Source organism: Pteropus alecto, unplaced genomic scaffold (assembly GCF_000325575.1).
Source record: "Pteropus alecto unplaced genomic scaffold, ASM32557v1 scaffold396, whole genome shotgun sequence".
NCBI lineage: Eukaryota > Metazoa > Chordata > Mammalia > Chiroptera > Pteropodidae > Pteropus > Pteropus alecto.
Window position 1 is genome coordinate 915212 of NW_006438082.1, and position 18453 is coordinate 933664.

Below are 18453 nucleotides of genomic sequence, written 5' to 3' on the forward strand. Positions count from 1 at the left end.
TGCTGCATAATTCTGAAGGTGCGCTTGGCGGGTGGGCCGCAGGGGAGGTGATGTGGGGAAGCAGCTGGCTGTCGGGCAGGCAGCAAGCCGTGCGGCTGACCCCTGCTGCAGGAGTGTGCCGGAGAGCCCCTTTTCCTGCTCTACTGCGCCATCAAGCAGCAGATGGAGAAGGGCCCCATCGACGCCATCACGGGCGAGGCGCGCTACTCCCTGAGCGAGGATAAGCTCATTCGGCAGCAGATTGACTACAAGACGCTGGTGAGTGGGGGGGGCCAGCTGTGCAGGACTTCGGGCATGGGGGGAGCCTCGCCTGGGACCCACCCTGTGCTTCCCCTCACCCTCAGACCCTGCACTGCGTGTGCCCGGAGAGTGAGGGCAGCACTCAGGTCCCGGTGAAGGTTCTCAACTGTGACAGCATCACCCAGGCCAAAGACAAGCTGCTGGACGCTGTGTACAAGGGCATCCCCTACTCCCAGCGTCCCAAAGCCGAGGACATGGACCTAGGTGAGGCCGCCATCCTCTCCTCCGGCCCCCGCCTCGCGGCTGCATTACTTTGCCTGGTGCTCGTTCTCCCCACCTGGGCTCTGTTCTCTGAGCAGAGAGGGCCCGGGGGCTCGGGAGACACCGAGCTGGACCTCAAGGCCTATCTGTGGCCTGCAGAGTGGCGCCAGGGCCGCATGGCCCGCATCATTCTCCAGGACGAGGATGTCACCACCAAGATCGAGTGTGACTGGAAGAGGGTCAACTCGCTGGCCCACTACCAGGTGAGCGGCTTGGGGCCCACTCGCCCCCAGGGCCACCTGGGAGCTGCAGCCCTGCCTTGAAGACACAGGAGCAGGGGTGCCCTGGCTCCTTTCTGCTCTGGCCCCCAAGCTCACAGGCCCTCCCCAGGGAGCCTCGGGAGCTGTTCCACGTACCCACTGCGGGGTCCACGCGGGTGGTGTCTCGGGCCTCTCGGCTACTTGGCCTCGTGTACTGCCCCCTCTCTGTCTCTGGGGTCTCCAGGTAACAGATGGTTCCTTGGTGGCACTGGTGCCCAAACAAGTGTCTGCCTATAACATGGCCAACTCCTTCACCTTCACCCGTTCCCTCAGCCGCTACGGTAGGTGTCCTCGTGTACTGGCCTCTGCTGGCCCTGTGCCTTTCGAAGGCTGTAACCTTCATGGGAAGCCCCTGTCTGAGCAGCCGGGATGGCTCTGGTGGCCTCCCCGGGCCCTCTCCTTGGGAGGTCTCTGGTTCCTTAGAGCCTAGAAGTGGGGCGGGCCAGCAAGAGCAGACGAGCTCCCCTCGGTCTGCTGGCCTCCTGGGACAGAGTGGGGCCAGAGCCCGAGCGATGGCTGGTGTGGCCCCATGGCCTAAGGGGCGAACTGGTCCTCTGCCCCAGAGAGCTTGCTCCGCACAGCCAGCAGCCCCGATAGCCTCCGCTCTCGGGCACCCATGATCACGCCCGACCAGGAGACAGGCACCAAGCTGTGGCACCTGGTGAAGAACCACGACCATGTCGACCATCGTGAGGGTGACCGTGGCAGCAAGATGGTCTCAGAGATCTACCTGACGCGGCTGCTGGCCACCAAGGTGCGGGCCTACCCTGTGCCACCCTGGCCTCAGGGGCGCTGGCCTCACGGGGAAGCCCTGCTCATTGCCAAGCCTCCGTTCCGCATCCGTCCTGCTGTGGGGACATCCCGATCTGGCTCCCTCACGGCCTGTGTTTCTGCTGTGCCCCTGCAGGGCACGCTGCAGAAGTTTGTGGATGACCTCTTCGAGACCGTGTTCAGCACCGCGCACCGGGGCTCAGCCCTGCCCTTGGCCATCAAGTACATGTTCGACTTCCTGGATGAGCAGGCCGACCAGCGCCAGATCAGTGACCCTGACGTGCGCCACACCTGGAAGAGCAACTGGTACTTCCCTGTGCCTGGCTGCTGCGGGCTCTTCTACGGCGGGTGTTCAAAAGAGGCTGGTGGCTTTGCCGAGACTCAGGGACCACAGGGGCAGGGCGACTGACGGGGGTCGGCGTGGTCATCCACGCAGGATAGGACTGGCGTCCACGGCGCCACCAAGCGAAGAGGGCGAGTGAGTGCGGTTCATAGGCGGGCTCTGTTTAGCTGGTGGGTAGTTGGCCCGGCATCCAGAGGTGGCCCTTAGCCCTCAAGGTTCCGCACAGGGCGGAGATGCTGCTGGCTCGGCCTAGGCGGTAGCATTTCTCCTGATGTCCTGCTGCCGGAGGTCCGGCAGAAGCTTAAACAAAAGGCTATTAACCTTAAATATGTCACTTTTGCTGCTCTGGGTGAGACGTGGGCTGGCCAGACAGGAGCCAGACAGGGAACAGGGAGAGGGTGCTCGTGGGGGCACCAGGCAGCTGCAGGTGTGTGTGTCCCCGCCCAGCCTGCCCCTGCGCTTCTGGGTGAACGTGATCAAGAATCCGCAGTTTGTGTTTGACATCCACAAGAGCAGCATCACGGACGCCTGCCTGTCGGTGGTGGCCCAGACCTTCATGGACTCCTGCTCCACGTCCGAGCACCGCCTGGGCAAGGACTCGCCCTCCAACAAGCTGCTCTATGCCAAGGACATCCCAAACTACAAGAGTTGGGTGGAGAGGTGGGTCCCTGTGGCCCCGTGCCGGGCAGTCCGGGGCCACTGCTGTGGGCCGAGGGAGGCGGGCTGGCTTGTTCGAGGTGGGCCGACGACAGGAAAGAGGCCCAGAGGCTGGCCTGGCAGCCGGGGCAGGGGCTTTGGCTTTTATGTCGCCCGCCCGCGTGACCTACTCAGAGTCCCAACAGGTATTACCGGGACATTGCAAAGATGGCATCCATTAGTGACCAGGACATGGACGCCTACCTGGTGGAGCAGTCCCGCCTCCACGCCAGCGACTTCAGTGTTCTAAGCGCTCTCAGTGAGCTCTACTTCTATGTCACCAAGTACCGCCAGGAGGTGTGTGCCACCCCCGGTTTGGCAAAGGCGGGGGGCTTGGCGGGGGCTGAGGAGGGCCACAAGGAAGTGGAGAGGCACAGGACAGTGGGAGCCCATCTATCAGACTGCTCACGATCCCTCCCTCAAGCAGGCTCCTAGGTGCTGGCCTTTGCGGGACTCAGAAGAGAAGCTGCCGGCCAGAGTACAGAGTTCTGGTTGGGAAAAAGTTGAGGGCCAAGGGCACGGGGGCGGACAAGGTGAAGGGGTGGAGCCAGAAGGTGGGCACGGACAGCCCTCCGTAGGGCCTGTGGGATCTGTGGACAGAGGTGTCAGTAGGCAAGGGACATAGAGGTATGGTCTTCAGGATATGTTCTTGGCTGGAAATGTGAACGTGTGAGCCAGGACATGGCCCTGAAATCCTCATGCCTGGGTGAATCCAGCAAGGGCGGCCCGCGGGCGTAGAGGGAGAAGCGACCGGCCCACTGAGCCCTGGTGCCCTGGGACACTCAGAGGGTCAGAGAAGAAGGGGAGCGGGCAGCAGAGACGGGAGGGGAGGCCAGCGGGGTGGGAGGGACCTCAAGGGTGCTGAAACGTGTGAGAGGAACCCCCCGCCCTGGGGGGTCATAGGGGAGGGGTGATCGGCTCTGTCAGGTGTTGCTGCTCATCAAGGGAGGGACCCCCACTCCTCCCCCCCGGTCCGAGAACACTGGCTGGGTCTGGCGACAAGATCGTGGAGACCTGGATAAGGGAGGTTTGTGGGGTGAGTGAGGGGAAGGGAAACGGGAAATCGGAGACAGAGAACCTGGACCACTCTTGGGAGGGGCTGCGCCCTGGCTGTAGAGAGAAGAAAAGCAGCTGGAGAGGGATTTGGGGTGCAAGAGAAGCCGGAGGGTGTGTTTGGAGGTGAGAGATTGGAGCCCTTCCCGTGTGCCCAGGGCCCCTGGCTAGGAGGGATGCGCTGAGACGTGAGCGGGGAGGAGCGGGAAGAGCTCAACCTAGGGAGGGGGCTTCGCCCAGGCCGCCCGGACCCTCTCCCACAATCCCAGTTCCGCGCCCTCCTCCCCCCAGGTTCTCACCGCTCTGGACCGAGACGCCTCTTGTCGGAAGCATAAGTTGCGCCAGAAGCTGGAACAGATCATCAGCCTCATGTCCAGCAACAGCTAAGGGTGGCCGAACAGCTGAGGAGGGGGCTCCTCAGTCCTGGGCCATCCTCCCGTCGAGGCGCGGGGCTCACGCCTGGGTCTCAGGGCTGAGCCCAGGATTAGGTGGCACGGGCGAGGTCACCGGGACAGTATGCCCCCGGCACACCTGGGCCCCCTTCATTAGTGCCTTGCTTTGGGCCCTGCAGGCGGGGAGGGGGTGACAGGACCGAGCCTCCCACCCAGCAGCAGCAATACCCCCAGCCTCCTGGCCTTGCGCCCAGGTGTTGTGACAGCCCTTGCCCTCCTTGCTATTTATACCCCCAACCGCCTATTTATTTAATTTATCTCCACTTCACAGTCTCCATCTGTAAATACGTGTCCCCCTGGGATGTCGCCACCCTCACTCACCCTCACTCCTTGAGTCATCCTGGCTCCCTTGTGACTGTCAGCCTTGGCCTAGCTTCTGGCACCTCACCCTTGCCACGGCTGGCCCCACCCGTTCCAAGAAGGGGGCCTAGGCACCAGCAGCACTTGGGGTGGGGTGGTACACGAGAAGCTGCCCTCGGACTGTGGCCGTGCCAAGGGGTCCCCCTGCAGCTGGGCCACAGCGTCCCCCTCCGAACTTCCTGGGGATTGGACTGTACGTTCTCACGGGGCCCTGTTCTCTCTGAGCACCTGGAGACCTGGACCAGGCGTGTGCCAGGGCCTGACTTGGGCCTGGGGGCTCCAGAACTGTCCTCCTGCAAGCCCTCCTGCCAAACTTCCTCAGTGTTGTCTGCACTTGCCCTGGACCCCGTCTCATCCTTAGCTGCCCTGTCCTGCACCTGCCCCAAGGGGCCGAGGCGGCAGTGCCTTACTCCTTTGTTCTGCCTCTTCCGAGGAATCTGGCCCCGTCTCGCGGTCCCGGAAACCCAGTTCTCTCCTGTTTTGTTGCATGACTTTTCCTTTGTTCATGTAATTTTTTTTCCTAATTAAATGTCGGGAAAATGCAGTCAGTGTGTGGCTTTGCCCTTGGGGCAGGTGGGTGGTCGGTGAACATGGGAAGCAGGTGCAGAGGCGCTTGGGCTCCAGATGAGCTGGACTTTCTTTATGGGAGGAAGGGTAAGTCATTATAGAGTTCCTGGGGACTTAAAGAAGTCCAGGACCGTGTTCCAGTCATCGGCAAGTGCTGGCGGCTCCACCTTAAGATCCATTCAGAATCTGTTCCCTTCTCCTCATCTCCACTGCCCCTAGCCTGGTCTTGGCACCCTTGTCTCTTACCTGGATGCCAGTCTATCCCGTTTCTGCCCTGTCCGCCCTCAGCCTAGTCTCAACCTGGGAGGCACCGGGATCCTGTTAAGATATAAGGTGGGTCCTGTCCCGCTCTATTCAGAACCCTCCAGTGGCTTCACTGGCATCCAAACTGCTTCATATATGATAACTCATTACTATCCCAGCTGTATCTCCTTTGTGATGTGCCTACCTGCCCCTTATTCACCCCCCTCCCCACAGAGCTGTAAAGGTAGAGCAGGTGGGGAGAAAGCGGAAGGCAATTTTTATTTATTTATTTTTTCGGCGAGGCAAGCCTCGGTTGACCTCACAGATTGCAAGGACCTTGTCAGCTTACGATCCCTTATTTTTTTAATTTTTTTTTTTTATGTTTTACGCCTACAGAACCTGGTCTTCCTAGGTGGTCTCCCATCCAGGTACTAACTAGGCCCGACCGTGGGTAGCTTCCAAGATCAGATGGGATCGGGCTTATTCAGGGTGACGTGGCCACAGACGGAAGGCAATTTTTAATAGAGCGATCAGGAACGATATTTGAGTGCACCAGGTGACTACTTGGGGGAAGAGAGTTCCAGACAGGAAAGAGGCAGTGCAAGGGCCCTGAGGCAGGGGTGGGCCTGGTGTGTCTCAGAAAGGGAAGGGGGCAGATGTGCTGGATCGGAGTGAGCAAGGGAGGGGAGGGGACCAGCGAGGACGTGAGTGGGACTCACAGTGGGCTTTGTAAGCCACTGGAAAGGCTTCGGCTGTGTCTCTGAGTGACGAGGGGAGCCCAGGGTGGGTTTGGAACAGAATTCCGTGACCTGACCTAGGTGTTAAGATGGCCAGCAGCTTCAGCAGTCCATCTGTGGGACTGCGTGGCAGAATGTGGTGATGCTTACACGACCGTCTGTGTTTGCCAAAAGTCCCAGACCCGTATACCTAAAAAGGGGGACATTGACAGCATAGGAATTAGACCTCACTAATCCTGACTTCAAACACAAACAAACTAAAAGGAGGTAAAAGACCGAAGAGAAAGTTGCATGATCCAGGATAAGGATTCAAGCTCAGACAAAGGGAAGTCCCAGGGTGACAGCTGTGCGGGCAGCCTGGAGAGAACCAGGCAGGAAGAAGAGAGCGCACCAAGGAAAATGGTTTTAAAATTGACCATTTTGAGGTTACAGAAGCTAAGCCGAAGAAGAACTAAACTAGGCAATTTTTAACCTCAGGGAAAAAACAAACTCCAAGGAGCGAATGGACCTATTTGGGGAGGAGGAGGTGGGAAAGCGGAGTGTATACTGGTATGAAAAAGTTAAATTTTCATCTATCCATCAATAATTAAGAATGATTTCTTTTTAAAAAGTGGAAAGAGACCATTGCTGTAGCCACTACAGGTGCTGCGTGCAGCCGGCTTCCTGGGTATAGAAGGTGGACTGGACAGTCCAGCAGTTGGAGCTGGCGGGCAGAGGAGCGGGGAGAAGGGAGCGAGAGAGCGGCAGGGGGAGAGGACCCTCGTGTCCGTGTCCGCAGAGGTCCCTCTGACTATTCCGGGAGGACCCCTGACCAGCACAGCGTGTGAGGAAACTGCGCGAGGCCACGGGGAGGACCGCCCGAGAGGATGAAAGGTGACGATGCGCAGCGCTCAAGCGGAACGGGCACTAGCGGCCGTCCCCACTGGCCAGAATGGCACACCTCACAATTCGGGAGGCATCGGGCAGGGCGCCCAGAAGGGTCTTGCCCCGGTAGTGTGGAGAAAAAGGACTCCGACCCTGAGAGGACCCGTGTAAGCAAATCTTCAGAGCCAGACTCTAAAGCATCCAACTGCTTCCAGCATCCAGAACAAAGCCCCCCAAATATGTCTAGGACTACGAAGATCTCCCGCACCCGAGGGAAAAATCACGTCTGGCATCTGATCTAAAATGACCAGGCTTGGAGAGAAGCAGGAAACCTAACCCCATCAACGAGAAAAGATATTAACCAAACCGATCCAAACTGAAAAGGATGTAAAACCACCTTTATTCTGGGAAAAAATGATCATCTTCGAGAAAATCTGATGCCATCTATAAAAGAGCTGTTTTTCTACACTGACCTGAGACAAGGCCAGTCAGCCCACAAGGCTCGGAGTCTAGTATTTCTGGGTTGTTTCCTCTCTCATGCAAACTAAGTTTCAAAAATTTTTTGCCAAGGAGGCCCAGTGGTGACAAAGATGTGGGAAACCAGCATTCTGACAGGAAGGTACATTTTCTGGAGAGCAATTCTGTCCTGTAGATTGAGAGCTTTAAAAAGTAAATCATAAATATTTAACTCAGTAAATCTACCTCTTGGAATCTATGTTAAGGAAACAATCATTCACGCAAAGATTTATATAGAATTCCATCGAATCGTTACCTATAACAGGACAAAAGTTGAAAAACAATTCAAATGGTCAATAATTACATTATAATGTCTCTTTTATGTCTCCATTCAATAATGCTTTTGAGGAATTTTTAGAAAGAGGAAAAATTCATGTTAGATGAAAAGTCTCAATAAACATGCTACAGTTGCAAAATAATATACATTGTGTATTGTTATACACTGACTATATAAATACAGCTATAAAACTAAGGAAAGATTCCAAAATGTTGACAGTGGATTCCAAAATATTGACCAAAGGACAGGACCCATCTTCCATTTTCCAAATTGTCTTGTTACCTTGGAGTAGTCGAATAACTGAATCCCAGACCTCCCCTTCAATCCTGGGACAAAGGCAAGAATATTAGGTGCTGTCGTTGAAAAGAAACTCAGGCATGGACTAGCAGGTCAGTTTATTTTCTGCGGGACCAACCACTTAAGCACCAAACAAACCAAGCAGACTCCGAGTGCCCCAAGTGCCCAGGGCCCCATAATAAAGTGGCGACTATTGCAGGAATCACTGCCGTAGGAAGGGTCCATTGTCCAGGAGGTCACACAAGGTGGGCCTTCGGCCCCCTTTTGCTACCCCAGGCTCAGCGAGAAAGAGGGGTTCCAAAGCGCTGCAGAGTCCGCATCACCAGGCAAAGCTGGTCAAGAAAGTTGATGATGGAAATTCGGAGGAGGCCAGAATCTTCAGCTCTCCAGCGGCTAAAAATGAGGAAGAAAGAAAATCAAGTTAAAGGTGGTGACTGCTCCCCTTCCATCCTCTGCCCCTTAGGCGTCCATTACACTGAAGCCTTTGCGGTGTCCATTACAAGACCCCCTTACACGGCACCAAGTCCCTCCCCTAGAACTAAGTAAGCCTCGAGTGTCTCCGCGTCTCAGTAGACACTGGCCCTTCCATCTGCTGCCACCCACCCCCGCTCCTTCTAGACCTTACACCGCTAGGACGCTGCCGTTCACTGTTAAGTCCTTCCGGACCACCCCTCGGTGGGGTTCTGCATCTGGGGCCAGGGATCCATGGGCGATGTCTGCCTCCAAGGGGGACGGGAACGACACTCGTAGGGCAATGAAGATTCAGTTAAGGCGCCATCTGCGCCACCTTTGTGCCTCGGGGACCCTCTCGGGCTTCCGTGACTAGTCTCACCGCCTTCGGACGTGTTCCACCCCCTCCAGACCACCCTTGGCCTCAATCCCCCGCAGCCACGCTGTTACGCGCCTGCTCTCATTTCTCCTCCCCTTCCAGACTCCACCTGGGCCGTACACCCCCAAGACACCCCTGGATCCCTCTGCTCCACTTTCCGCCCCGACCCGCACCCAATGCCCCCCACCCCACCCTGCCTCAGAAAGCCCCCAGCGTGTTCCCTGCCGTCCCCTCAGAAAGGATACAAAATATGTAGTCGGTTTCCCGGTCTGCTGGCTGTGGCCTCGGCGTCTCCGCTCGGCCCTGGGGCACTCTGTGCTCGCGCGACAGGAGAAGCTCCGCTGGATGTGGCGCCGGCCGCGTCCGCGCTGTGGGGGATGCGGTGATCAGCCGGGCCGCCCCGGCCCAGCCTGCCTTGTCCGCTGGAGGGCCCCGGCCGCGTCCGCGCTGTGGGGGATGCGGTGATCAGCCGGGCCGCCCCGGCCCAGCCTGCCTTGTCCTGCGCTGCCAGCGCCTGCCGCCTGCATGGCTGCCGCGCTCAGCCCGGAGCCCGTCCTCGGAGCCGGGGTCTGACTGACTGCTGTCTCCTCCTTGCTATTTTCTGAAGTCCCGCCCCTGCGCGCTGACTCCGCCCCGCAGACCTGCGGAAACCGAGCCCTAGTGAGGCCGCTGAGAACGTGCTGAGTTCCCACCAAAGCGACACTGCACCGGACTCTCGGAGACTCTGTTGGTCGTGAAAATACAGAAGCTGCCTGCATAAGCCCCGCCTTCGCGCGCGACTTGACCCCAGGGTCCCCGAGCAGACTGAGCCCTGCCTTCTGCGCCCCCTGCACTTCGTGTGAGGGCGCCGGACGTGTGGCTGGTTTCCCTCCCTGTCTTCTCCCTGGGCCCAGTGTCCCCAAGAGATGTGGCTCAACGTCCTTGCAGTGATTTGCGGAGGGAGGTGGGGTCTGATAGCCCGGTAGGGATACTGCTCTGCACCTCGCCCCCATCGCCGATGTAAATGAAGACGCCAAAGGGGGATTGAAAGACCGACGATCCAATCGTATTTGCGTTTTAGAAAGAACAGTAAGTGGGCAGTGTGGAGGTCAAGCCTGCCAGCAGGGAGACCTGAACGGAGGTAAGGAGAGAAATGATAGAGACCTGAGATAAAGTGAGACAGGGCTAATGTCAAATGTGAAAAATCAGAATGCAAAACTAAAATCCCAATTTAGTAAATATACATGCATTGAACTCCTAGAACGACATACCAAAATGTAAATACTCATTATCTCTATGTGATGGCATTGTGGGTGATAATTTTTTTGTGTGTGTTTTCCCGCAAATATTCGACAACGACCTTATATGGTATTTTAAATCAAAAATAAATGTTTAAAAGTTACATGAAATTTCCGACAGTGATCGTCAGGTTAGTTTTCTATTTTCCTCCCTTGTAATCATCAGGAAGGACATAAAGCTGAGCTATATCCTCAAACCTGTTGGATTTTCCCTCACAACAGACCCTAAATCAGCCCAATTCTCTCCCTCTCCATTGCTAGTCTCCAGTGGCAGCCACCATCTCTCCCTGAACTCCTTCAAAAGCTTCCTACCTGCCTTTCTTCTACGCATTTTCCTCCGGAGTCTGCTCTTCACACGGCAGAATCAGGTCTTATTTTTTAATATAAATAATATCACATCCATGCTTAAAATCCTAAAATGATTTCCCATCGCCCTTGGAATCAAATCTAAACTCTTTGCTATAGCTTACATCAGCTGATGGTCGTTGACGCCAATTCAATGCTAATAGGAATCCCCAATTTGAGCTGTGCTGAAAAAGGACACTTTATTGGGTGCAAACAGGTTAACTGTGACACAGCCCAGGAACAACAATAGTGTTAGAGCTCAATTAAAAAGCAGTAGGTTGTGCCACAGCAGGGCCCTGAGGTGAGGCCCCTATCTGGCTAGACAGCTCTGTTTTGCTCCGCTCCGCCTGTTCCAATCCACTCCGATCTGCTCCACCTGCTCTTCTCTGCTCTGGTTCAGGGAGACATCTTAGGTATTTTGTCTTCAGCGTCATGACTCCATCCTGGGAAATACAAGTCTTCAGTCTTTCCTTGGAAAGGAAAATGTGGATTTCAAGATGAAACTCCCCGCCCCTGGTCCCTGATTGGTCTGTCCTTATGCAAATGAGGACTACAAGTCCTCACAGTGTGATTGGTCCAAAAAGCGCCGTTCTGATTGAACAGAATGGAGCTGCTCTGATTGGTGGATGAAGTCGCCGATGAGGCTATAGTTGCACAGCTCCAATTGGATGAGGAAAGCCTCAGTCCTATTGGTTGAAATAGGATTTCAGGAACTCCTTTATAAGGGCTGGCTCAGGCGACAGGAACTGAGGGCAGGCAGGCAGTAAAGCAGGCTTCTATTCCCTGAAGTGTGGCTTGTATGAGAGCATCCTGTTTAGAAATAGCTACTAGGCTCTGTTCGATTTTAATTTGAGCCCAGTTTAGCCACTAGAAGCCTTTCTTGGTAGGTATCTTCTTTCCCAGGGTCCACACTTCTAAAAGCCCTGGGTGACTTGGCTCCCAACTTCTCCATCCTCTACCCTCACCTGCCTCCTTTCTAATTCTCTGCAGCCTCTGGGGCCTTTTCTCTGCTCCTGACCAGGGGTGATCTGCCCCCAGCATTTTGCACTTACTCTTCTATTGGAAAGACTGTCTCCAAAGCTTGTCATGGCTGACTTCTTATCATTAGGATCTTGGCTCCAGTGTCACCTCTGAGAGGACTTCTGGATCACTAGTCTAACGTACTACCCCCAGGCATGCTTCATCACAGTTACCCATTTTAATTTGCTGCGTAACATTTCTAATAACCCGAAATTATAATCTTGCTTTGTCCACTTTTATGTCATTGATATATCATCTCTGGCACCTTCTTCTGTTGTTCAGTGCAGTTCATGAAATAGGTAGTTTGTTGCTCGTTGAATGAAACAGTATTACAAAGTACAAAACTCTATCACTATCTTAGAGGCAGCCATCTGCACGTAGGAAGTTACTTCACAAATATGAAGTAACATGCACAAAGTTACACACTGTGACATCTTTGGCAATAGAAAGTTATTGGACACAATATGCATGTCCATTAACAAGGAATTGGCGAAATAAACGGTGATACATTCATACAATAGTCCTAAGAAGCAGTAAAAAAAAAAAAAAAAATTAAAATCTTTAATGAAAATTAAACGATTTCCAGGATTTTTTATGTGAAAAAAGCAGAGTGCAAGGACACACACACACTCACAGACACACATATTTATTGGGGGAAAAGAGACACAGAAAGGAGAAACCCAAAACTATTTAAAATGATCATCTATAGAAGGCCGACATGGGTATGGGATTTCTTGGAATATAACTTTTTGTGCAGTTTTGACTTTGAACCAGGTAAATATTTTACATGTCCGAAAATACATTTAAAAGAGTGAAAAATCAAATGTTAAAATTGAATAAAAGCAAAAATGAATGAGCCTAACAGCGTATCCAATTTATAACAAAACCACACAGGTGCCCTTTAAACTCAGCTGTCTGACTGTACTCCCTTCACGGCCTATAGTCTAAGGACAAAAGGCACTGGCCTTACTTTCGGGATGTTTGTTGTCAGCAAGGGTAGTGATGAAGCTATTTGGGCGTATTTTAAGACAGACCCTATCTGGTAGAACAAATGAGTAAATATATCGATGCTGTTAGGAACGAGAATTCTCAGTGTGGAATAAGGAAGGTAACAGAGAACTGTGATGCTGGAGATTGCAGTATGAACTCTTAAAAAATATATTTCTGAGTTTTGTTCAGTGAACGAGTCTAGAAGTAATGACACCCCAGTAGCAATAAGCACACCCTGCACTTGGACCTTGGTTTTCTTGATACCATTCTCTACTAAAAGGAACCAGAACTCCTCGGAGAAATGGCTGATTCTAGGGCTCGGGCAGGAAAAAATACAAGATGAGCCTGGAGCACCTTGTAGTGCTGGAAAGTAGAGAAGGGCTTTAAAAATAAAAGGACAAGGCACGTTAAAGGGACACAGGGGTAAATTGGGAAGAACCAAAGCTAGAAGAATTTGAGCATCCAAAGGATATTAAACCTTTTGGAGAGGAGTGTGACTGGAAGGGGGCACCAGGGAAGATGCGGGAGTGCTGTCAATATCCTATATTTCGATCTGGCGGGGATAGATACATTGGTATATTCGGCTCAAGTCCATTGAGCTGTATAGTGATGATTTATGCACATTACCGTATGCATGGTATAGTCCAATAAAAATGACACTCTTGGATTCTAAGTTGTTAATTTAAAAAACCACCAATGCGTCCGCTGTGATAATTAAGAAAAGAGAGAAGGAAAAAAGGAGAAATATAAACTAATAGTTGTACAAAGGAAAAGAGTATCAGAAAACTACCATTTGCAGCCACCAGTGCAATTCATTTAAGCAAGAATCATCCTCGGATGATAAAACCATTAGATAAACGTTGTTGGAGAACAGGATATTCACAGGGTCTCAAGGTTTTACCCCAGATTACTTGCAAATTAGGTAGGGAAAATGCAACTTTGCAACAGAGAGACCTGGTAGCCTCCATTTCGATCACGTGATCAAATCAGCCAAGCCTCCCTAATAGTGGGACAGCCTGACCCCAGTGCCTCCTGGGGGCGGGGGAAGGGGGAAGGAGAAAGACACACAGCATCTCCTCAGCGGCACTCTTGTCAAAACACTTAAGCTGAACCTAACGAGGAAGGAATCAGGTCAATCCAGACTCTGGAACATGATACAAGGTGACTGCTCTGGACTATTTAAAAAATATTGTTGCCTGATTGCCTATGGAGAAGGGAGAGTTGGGAGAGGCTTCCTATCGTTAAAAGCCCAGGTGAGTGGCATCGCCATTCATTGAGGCAGGCCGATGCGAGGGGCCAAGAGAGAAGAGACTTTGTCTCCCAGTCCCAGTGCCGCCAGCATTTGGGACGCGGCAGGCACTCAGTGACGGCGTGCTTGAAGAATGAAGGTGTCTGCAGAAGGGCCAGAAGCTGTCTGGGAATGAAACCCTAGACATGTGGCCTGGAGCTCAGGGGAGAGGGCCGGGATGAGCCTCAGACACCAGAATGAGGGTGGACAGTCCCCCTGGGCAGTGATACGGAGAGAGAAGGGCTGTGGGGACAGCGCCCTGGAGCCCCCCAACGTTAAGAAGTGGGGGGGCGGTGTGTGTGTGGAGCAGGAAGAATCAGCAAAGGAGCCAGAGGAGTGAGCAGTGAAGTGAAAGCAAAAGCAGGAAGAGAGTCACCTGGTCACCCTGAGGCCGGGCGTGTGGACAGGGTGGGGAGGGGGTCAAGTCCCCAGAAGCCCAGGGCGGCCACTTCAGCTGGACCATAGAGGCAGACAGGGCGGCTGTCTCTCCTGCAGGCTTTTCAGGGCCCGGAGGTCTGATGCCCTCCACAGCTGTCGCATCTGAGCTGTGAGTGCCTGGCCTGGCTTAGCAGTGCCCCCTGTTGGACCTATTGGAGCTGGCAAGGCTTGGTTCAGGCCAGGCCTGGATGGGATGCCTGCAAGGCACCAGCAAATTGTGGGCACAGCTAATCTGTAACCTGGGCACCACTAACTCAACAAACCCACCCCAAAGCAAACGCTACCCTCCTCTGACTCTGCCCCTCCTCCCTGGGCCCTTGAGAAATGGCACCACGAGCATCTCAGTCCAGGTGCTAGACCTTTTCTGTCAGAGGCCACCACTTATTCTGCCTTTTCCTAGTGTCATTGCGATCACGACAGGCCTGCGAGCTGAATCACATCCCTGGGGGTCAAGGACTGCCCGAGGCCCCTCCTTGCGAGGCAGGTGATGGGCCTCAGGGGCCCACAGTGGGCGGGGGACAAGTAGCAGAGGGTGGGGTGGTGCCCACCTCTGAGGTAGACATTTGCCTAGGAGGGACACAGCACCTGCAGTAAACATTCTGCTACCCGTTGCAGGATGTCATCATTTGGGACCTGCAGGCGTACGCGGGGCCGTCCCCAGACTCCAGGCGCAAAGGTGGTGTGTAGCTTGTGGCTGCTCCATCTTCACGTGGAGTCTCTAGCCTCCTCTCATGATGGCACGAGGCCTGGACCAGAACCTCCCCGCCCCTCCTCAGCTGGGCCTCCCATCTCCCATCCCTGCAGCATATCCTCCCTCCCCTGTCTTCCCGCCGCCAACCCACCCATCCCTGCCCTGCCGCACACAAACTTCTGAAATGAGGGGTCCCTAGTTACCATCACCGCCTCCTCCCCTCCCCGCTGAAGCTGCTTCTTGCTCCCAACATTACCAACAATCTTCCTGTTACTAACTCAGAGGAGCCTCCGCCCCGCCCTCGCTCTGCCTCTTGGCAGCACTAGACAACATCCCCGTTCTGGCAGCCATTCTTGGCTTCTGACTGAGTTCTCCCTGTGGCCTCTACTGCATCTCCAGTTGGTAAAGATCCTCAAGGCCCGGTCCTCCCCCATCTGTTTGTGCCACACTCTCTGGGAAGCCACCTCTTCCATCTTCATAGCTTCTAGGATGTCCTGTTCACAGGTAGCTCCCGATCGTCATCGTTAAAGGTTACAGAGGGCTCCGGACTCAGAGTGGGCCTGGTCCCAGTCAGTTTCCTTCGGTGGGGCTCCCATCATACACCCTGGAGACTCCACTGTGTCCACATCCAGCTCCGTCTCCCCGCCGAGTTCCTGACCCCATGTCAAACTGTCCAGCAGATGTCTCTTAACCACCAGATGGCTTTGTCACCCCCGAGCTGGGAGCCACTGGCACAAGGGACTCAACAACGACCATCTCTAGGGTCTAAAACGTGCATCTGCGTGTGTCACCCCCTTGCAATGGACAGCTGCTGTTTGGGGGCACCATTCAGCCCTCCCCGAGGACCTGGCTTTTGTTGAGAATGTCTCTCTCCCTCCCACAGACCATGGGTGTCCAGGGGGCTGGCCTCCCACCACGCGCCCCACCCCACCCCCAGCCAAAATGATTGGAGGCATGACCCAGTTCTGACCAATGAAAGGACAGCATTTATTTGCTGGGGGCATCCGGGGGAAAAGAAGCTACACTACAGGGCGCGAAGATGCTCCTTGCTGGAAGGTGCTCCCTGCTGGCTGTGAATGAGGGATTCAGTGGAAGCTGCAGGCAGCCAACTTTTGATCCTGAGGCGGCGGCCTGGGACGAAGCAGACACTGCAGAGTGCAGAGGGGAGGTAGGAAGAAACTGGGTATTTGGTGAAATTATTCATCTGCTGCCAATACCCCTGGACTTCTTAGTTTTGTAAACCAGTAAGTTTCCTTTATTGTTTAAACCAATTTCCTTTATGGTTAAACCAATTATTGGAAACCGAAAGCAGCCTAGCTAATATAGTTCTTTTTGGATCAAAGTCAAAGTCTCACATTCACCTTTAGTGCTATTTAAAATTTCAACATAAACTTCCTGACTCAAAATAAATGAGAGCAAGTCTGTCACATGAGCCGCCAGACCACATAGGCTCCTAAGCAGGTCCAGCTCTCAGGTGAGGCCAGGGGCTTTCGTTTGCTCTTCAAAGCCTTCGCCCATAGGGCCTGTCTGTCATCTCAGCCTAGAGACTCAGCGTTTGCCCAAGATCCGGGCAGGAGGGTCTTGGGCGGGGAGGGTGGTGGGGCTGGAGCATCCTCCCGTGCACATGGCTCCCTTCCGGCCTCACCTGTACTGGGTGTCCTCCTCCAAGAAGCAGCCGCCTAGATGACCTCTAATGCCCGCACACCAGGCAGGGTGGGAGGACCAGTGCCACCGGCCCATGCTTCTGCCCCCTCCCCGGCACCCCAAGATTCCTCTCAGGCAGCGAGGGCGTGCAAGGTGAAACCCCTGCGCACACGTGGCAGGGAAGGGTCCGCTTCCACGCTGTGGGTGAGCACATGGTGTGGGGGCCTGGCTGAGGCCTGGCTCTGCCACTGCCTTGCTGTCACCTGTCATCTCCAAGGAGCAAGGACTGCCTGCGTCCAGGGAGAGACAAGCAGAGGGGGTGCTCAGGGAAGACCTGTGACAGGAAGGGCCAGGAACCTCCATCTCTGGGCCACACTTGGCCAACACTTGGCTTTTGGCCTCAGTCTGTTTATGGAACACGAAGCAGGGGGGGGGGGACTGCTGTAGACACCTCCCTCTCCCTGGGGGCCGGGGTAAGGACGAAGGAAATTGAGGTTTAACGAGCGGCCTCACTGGGCAAAGTCAATGGCTGGGGACCAACACGATACAGGGACTTGCCTGAGGTCACACCACAGAGCTGAGCGATGTTCATCCCCGACTCCCCAACCTGCTTTTCCTTCATCGAGCGCACACTGGTGGCAGCAGCTGAGGGGGCCCAGGGCTGGCTGTCACTTGGCCTCCTGCCAATACCAGACCTGCCAGAGGTCTGGAAAGGAGTCACTTGAGGGTTTATTCTCAGTGGGCTAAACACAAAATGCCAAAGCCCATGTCTCAGAATCTTCCGAACAGCCCCTTCCTCCTTCTCATCCTGAGGCACTTCTAGAAGCCGGCTCGACTCGGATTCTGGCTCCCCCGCTTCTCTGCTAGGAGCCTCGGCTGTCTCACCTCCTGTGCAAGGTGCGGGAGCAAACCCGGGTCAAGTGCTTTGAGTGGTGCCTGGCACCTAGCAAGAGCTGGCCACAGGTACCTGGGTACCTGCCAGCTATTATTATTATGAGCCAAATTGCAACATGAGAACACATTTAATGCTACATGCAGCTTGCAGCCTGGCCAGGTTCGTCCCCATACTCCACGAATCCTATTTGGAGAACCCTTTCTCCATAGCTTCGGTGACTTCGGGGTGCAGGAAGCGGCTAGCTAAACGTTCGATGTCATCCAGGGTCAGGCGGCTCAGGGACCTCTCATAATCCTGAGGAGAAAAGGCCAGGAGGATTCAAGGACTGCCAGTGGGGGTACACAAAGACAGAGGCAGGGGCTGGGAGCAGCTGGGACAAGAGTGGACGTCTGGGGCTACCCTTCTCACCCTCTGTAGCTGGTCCAGGACTCTGCTGGCATCTGCGGCACTGAAGTGGCGGGCCAGAACTTTGGCGATCAGTTGCCAGGCCGGTGGGCGTGGGGGTGAGGCCTCGGCCAGTCTGCGGGCGGCTGCAGTTTCTTCCAGCAACACCTTCTCCAGAGGTTTGACCACTAGGTTGAGCTTGGAATTGGGCCCGATGCTGTAATCGGAGAGTCTTTTCCCATCTGCCAAAAAGAGATGGATGAAGTCGTTACCCACCGCGGTGGGGGTGGGCTCGGGGGAGTGCTGCGGCATCTGGCTCAGGAGGGTTCTGCCACCGCCGCGAGGGTCAAGTGGCCGATCGATGTTCCTTCCATCCATCACACCGCTGCCCTGGCTCGGCCTGGACACCCCGTCCCCCGACTTCCTGCGGGGCTCCCTGGTCGTCTCCTTTCCCCGTTACCTGCCAGGGCCTTGCCCTTGAACAGCAGCCGCTGCTGGCGCACGGGGACGTTCAGCTTTTCGGACACCAGATGTTTCAGTGTGGACACCAGCTCGTCCTCCGACACCTGGCCGGGCCGAGGGTGGGAACAGGGGTTGAGCCCGCGCGGCCCCTGCTGAGGGCACCTCTCCCGGCCTCCCCGGCGCGGCTGGCCCG

General features: G+C 54.9%; 3 protein-coding genes and 1 pseudogene across 3 annotated transcripts in view; 1 reads left to right on the forward strand and 3 right to left on the reverse strand.

Annotated features, from left to right (window-relative positions):
* Positions 1–5040, forward strand: part of PLXNA3 (plexin A3) — a 15115-nt gene extending 10075 nt beyond the window's left edge. The window contains exons 23-31 of the mRNA XM_025049211.1: positions 112–258; positions 345–504; positions 661–764; positions 1006–1102; positions 1385–1575; positions 1729–1898; positions 2383–2595; positions 2778–2928; positions 3976–5040. Of these exons, the coding sequence (XP_024904979.1) occupies positions 112–258; positions 345–504; positions 661–764; positions 1006–1102; positions 1385–1575; positions 1729–1898; positions 2383–2595; positions 2778–2928; positions 3976–4071 (1329 nt within the window). The 3' untranslated portion in view covers positions 4072–5040. The remainder of the gene's footprint in view (positions 1–111; positions 259–344; positions 505–660; positions 765–1005; positions 1103–1384; positions 1576–1728; positions 1899–2382; positions 2596–2777; positions 2929–3975) is intronic.
* A 653-nt stretch (positions 5041–5693) lies between these two features.
* On the reverse strand, positions 5694–5812 carry LOC112482554 (annotated as a pseudogene).
* A 1472-nt stretch (positions 5813–7284) lies between these two features.
* On the reverse strand, positions 7285–9498 carry LAGE3 (L antigen family member 3). Its single transcript, XM_025049225.1, has 4 exons — positions 9320–9498; positions 9072–9240; positions 8623–8751; positions 7285–8390 (listed from the first exon to the last, which is right to left on the reverse strand). Exons 1-4 carry the CDS (start codon positions 9351–9353, stop codon positions 8276–8278), a joined length of 447 nt encoding a protein of 148 aa, XP_024904993.1. The 5' UTR covers positions 9354–9498; the 3' UTR covers positions 7285–8275.
* Positions 9499–17522: 8024 nt separating this feature from the next.
* The window catches only part of UBL4A (ubiquitin like 4A), a 1667-nt gene continuing 736 nt past the window's right edge, over positions 17523–18453 (reverse strand). The window contains exons 2-4 of the mRNA XM_025049212.1: positions 18259–18445; positions 17823–18040; positions 17523–17708 (exon numbers count right to left, since the gene is read on the reverse strand). Of these exons, the coding sequence (XP_024904980.1) occupies positions 17598–17708; positions 17823–18040; positions 18259–18445 (516 nt within the window). The 3' untranslated portion in view covers positions 17523–17597. The remainder of the gene's footprint in view (positions 17709–17822; positions 18041–18258; positions 18446–18453) is intronic.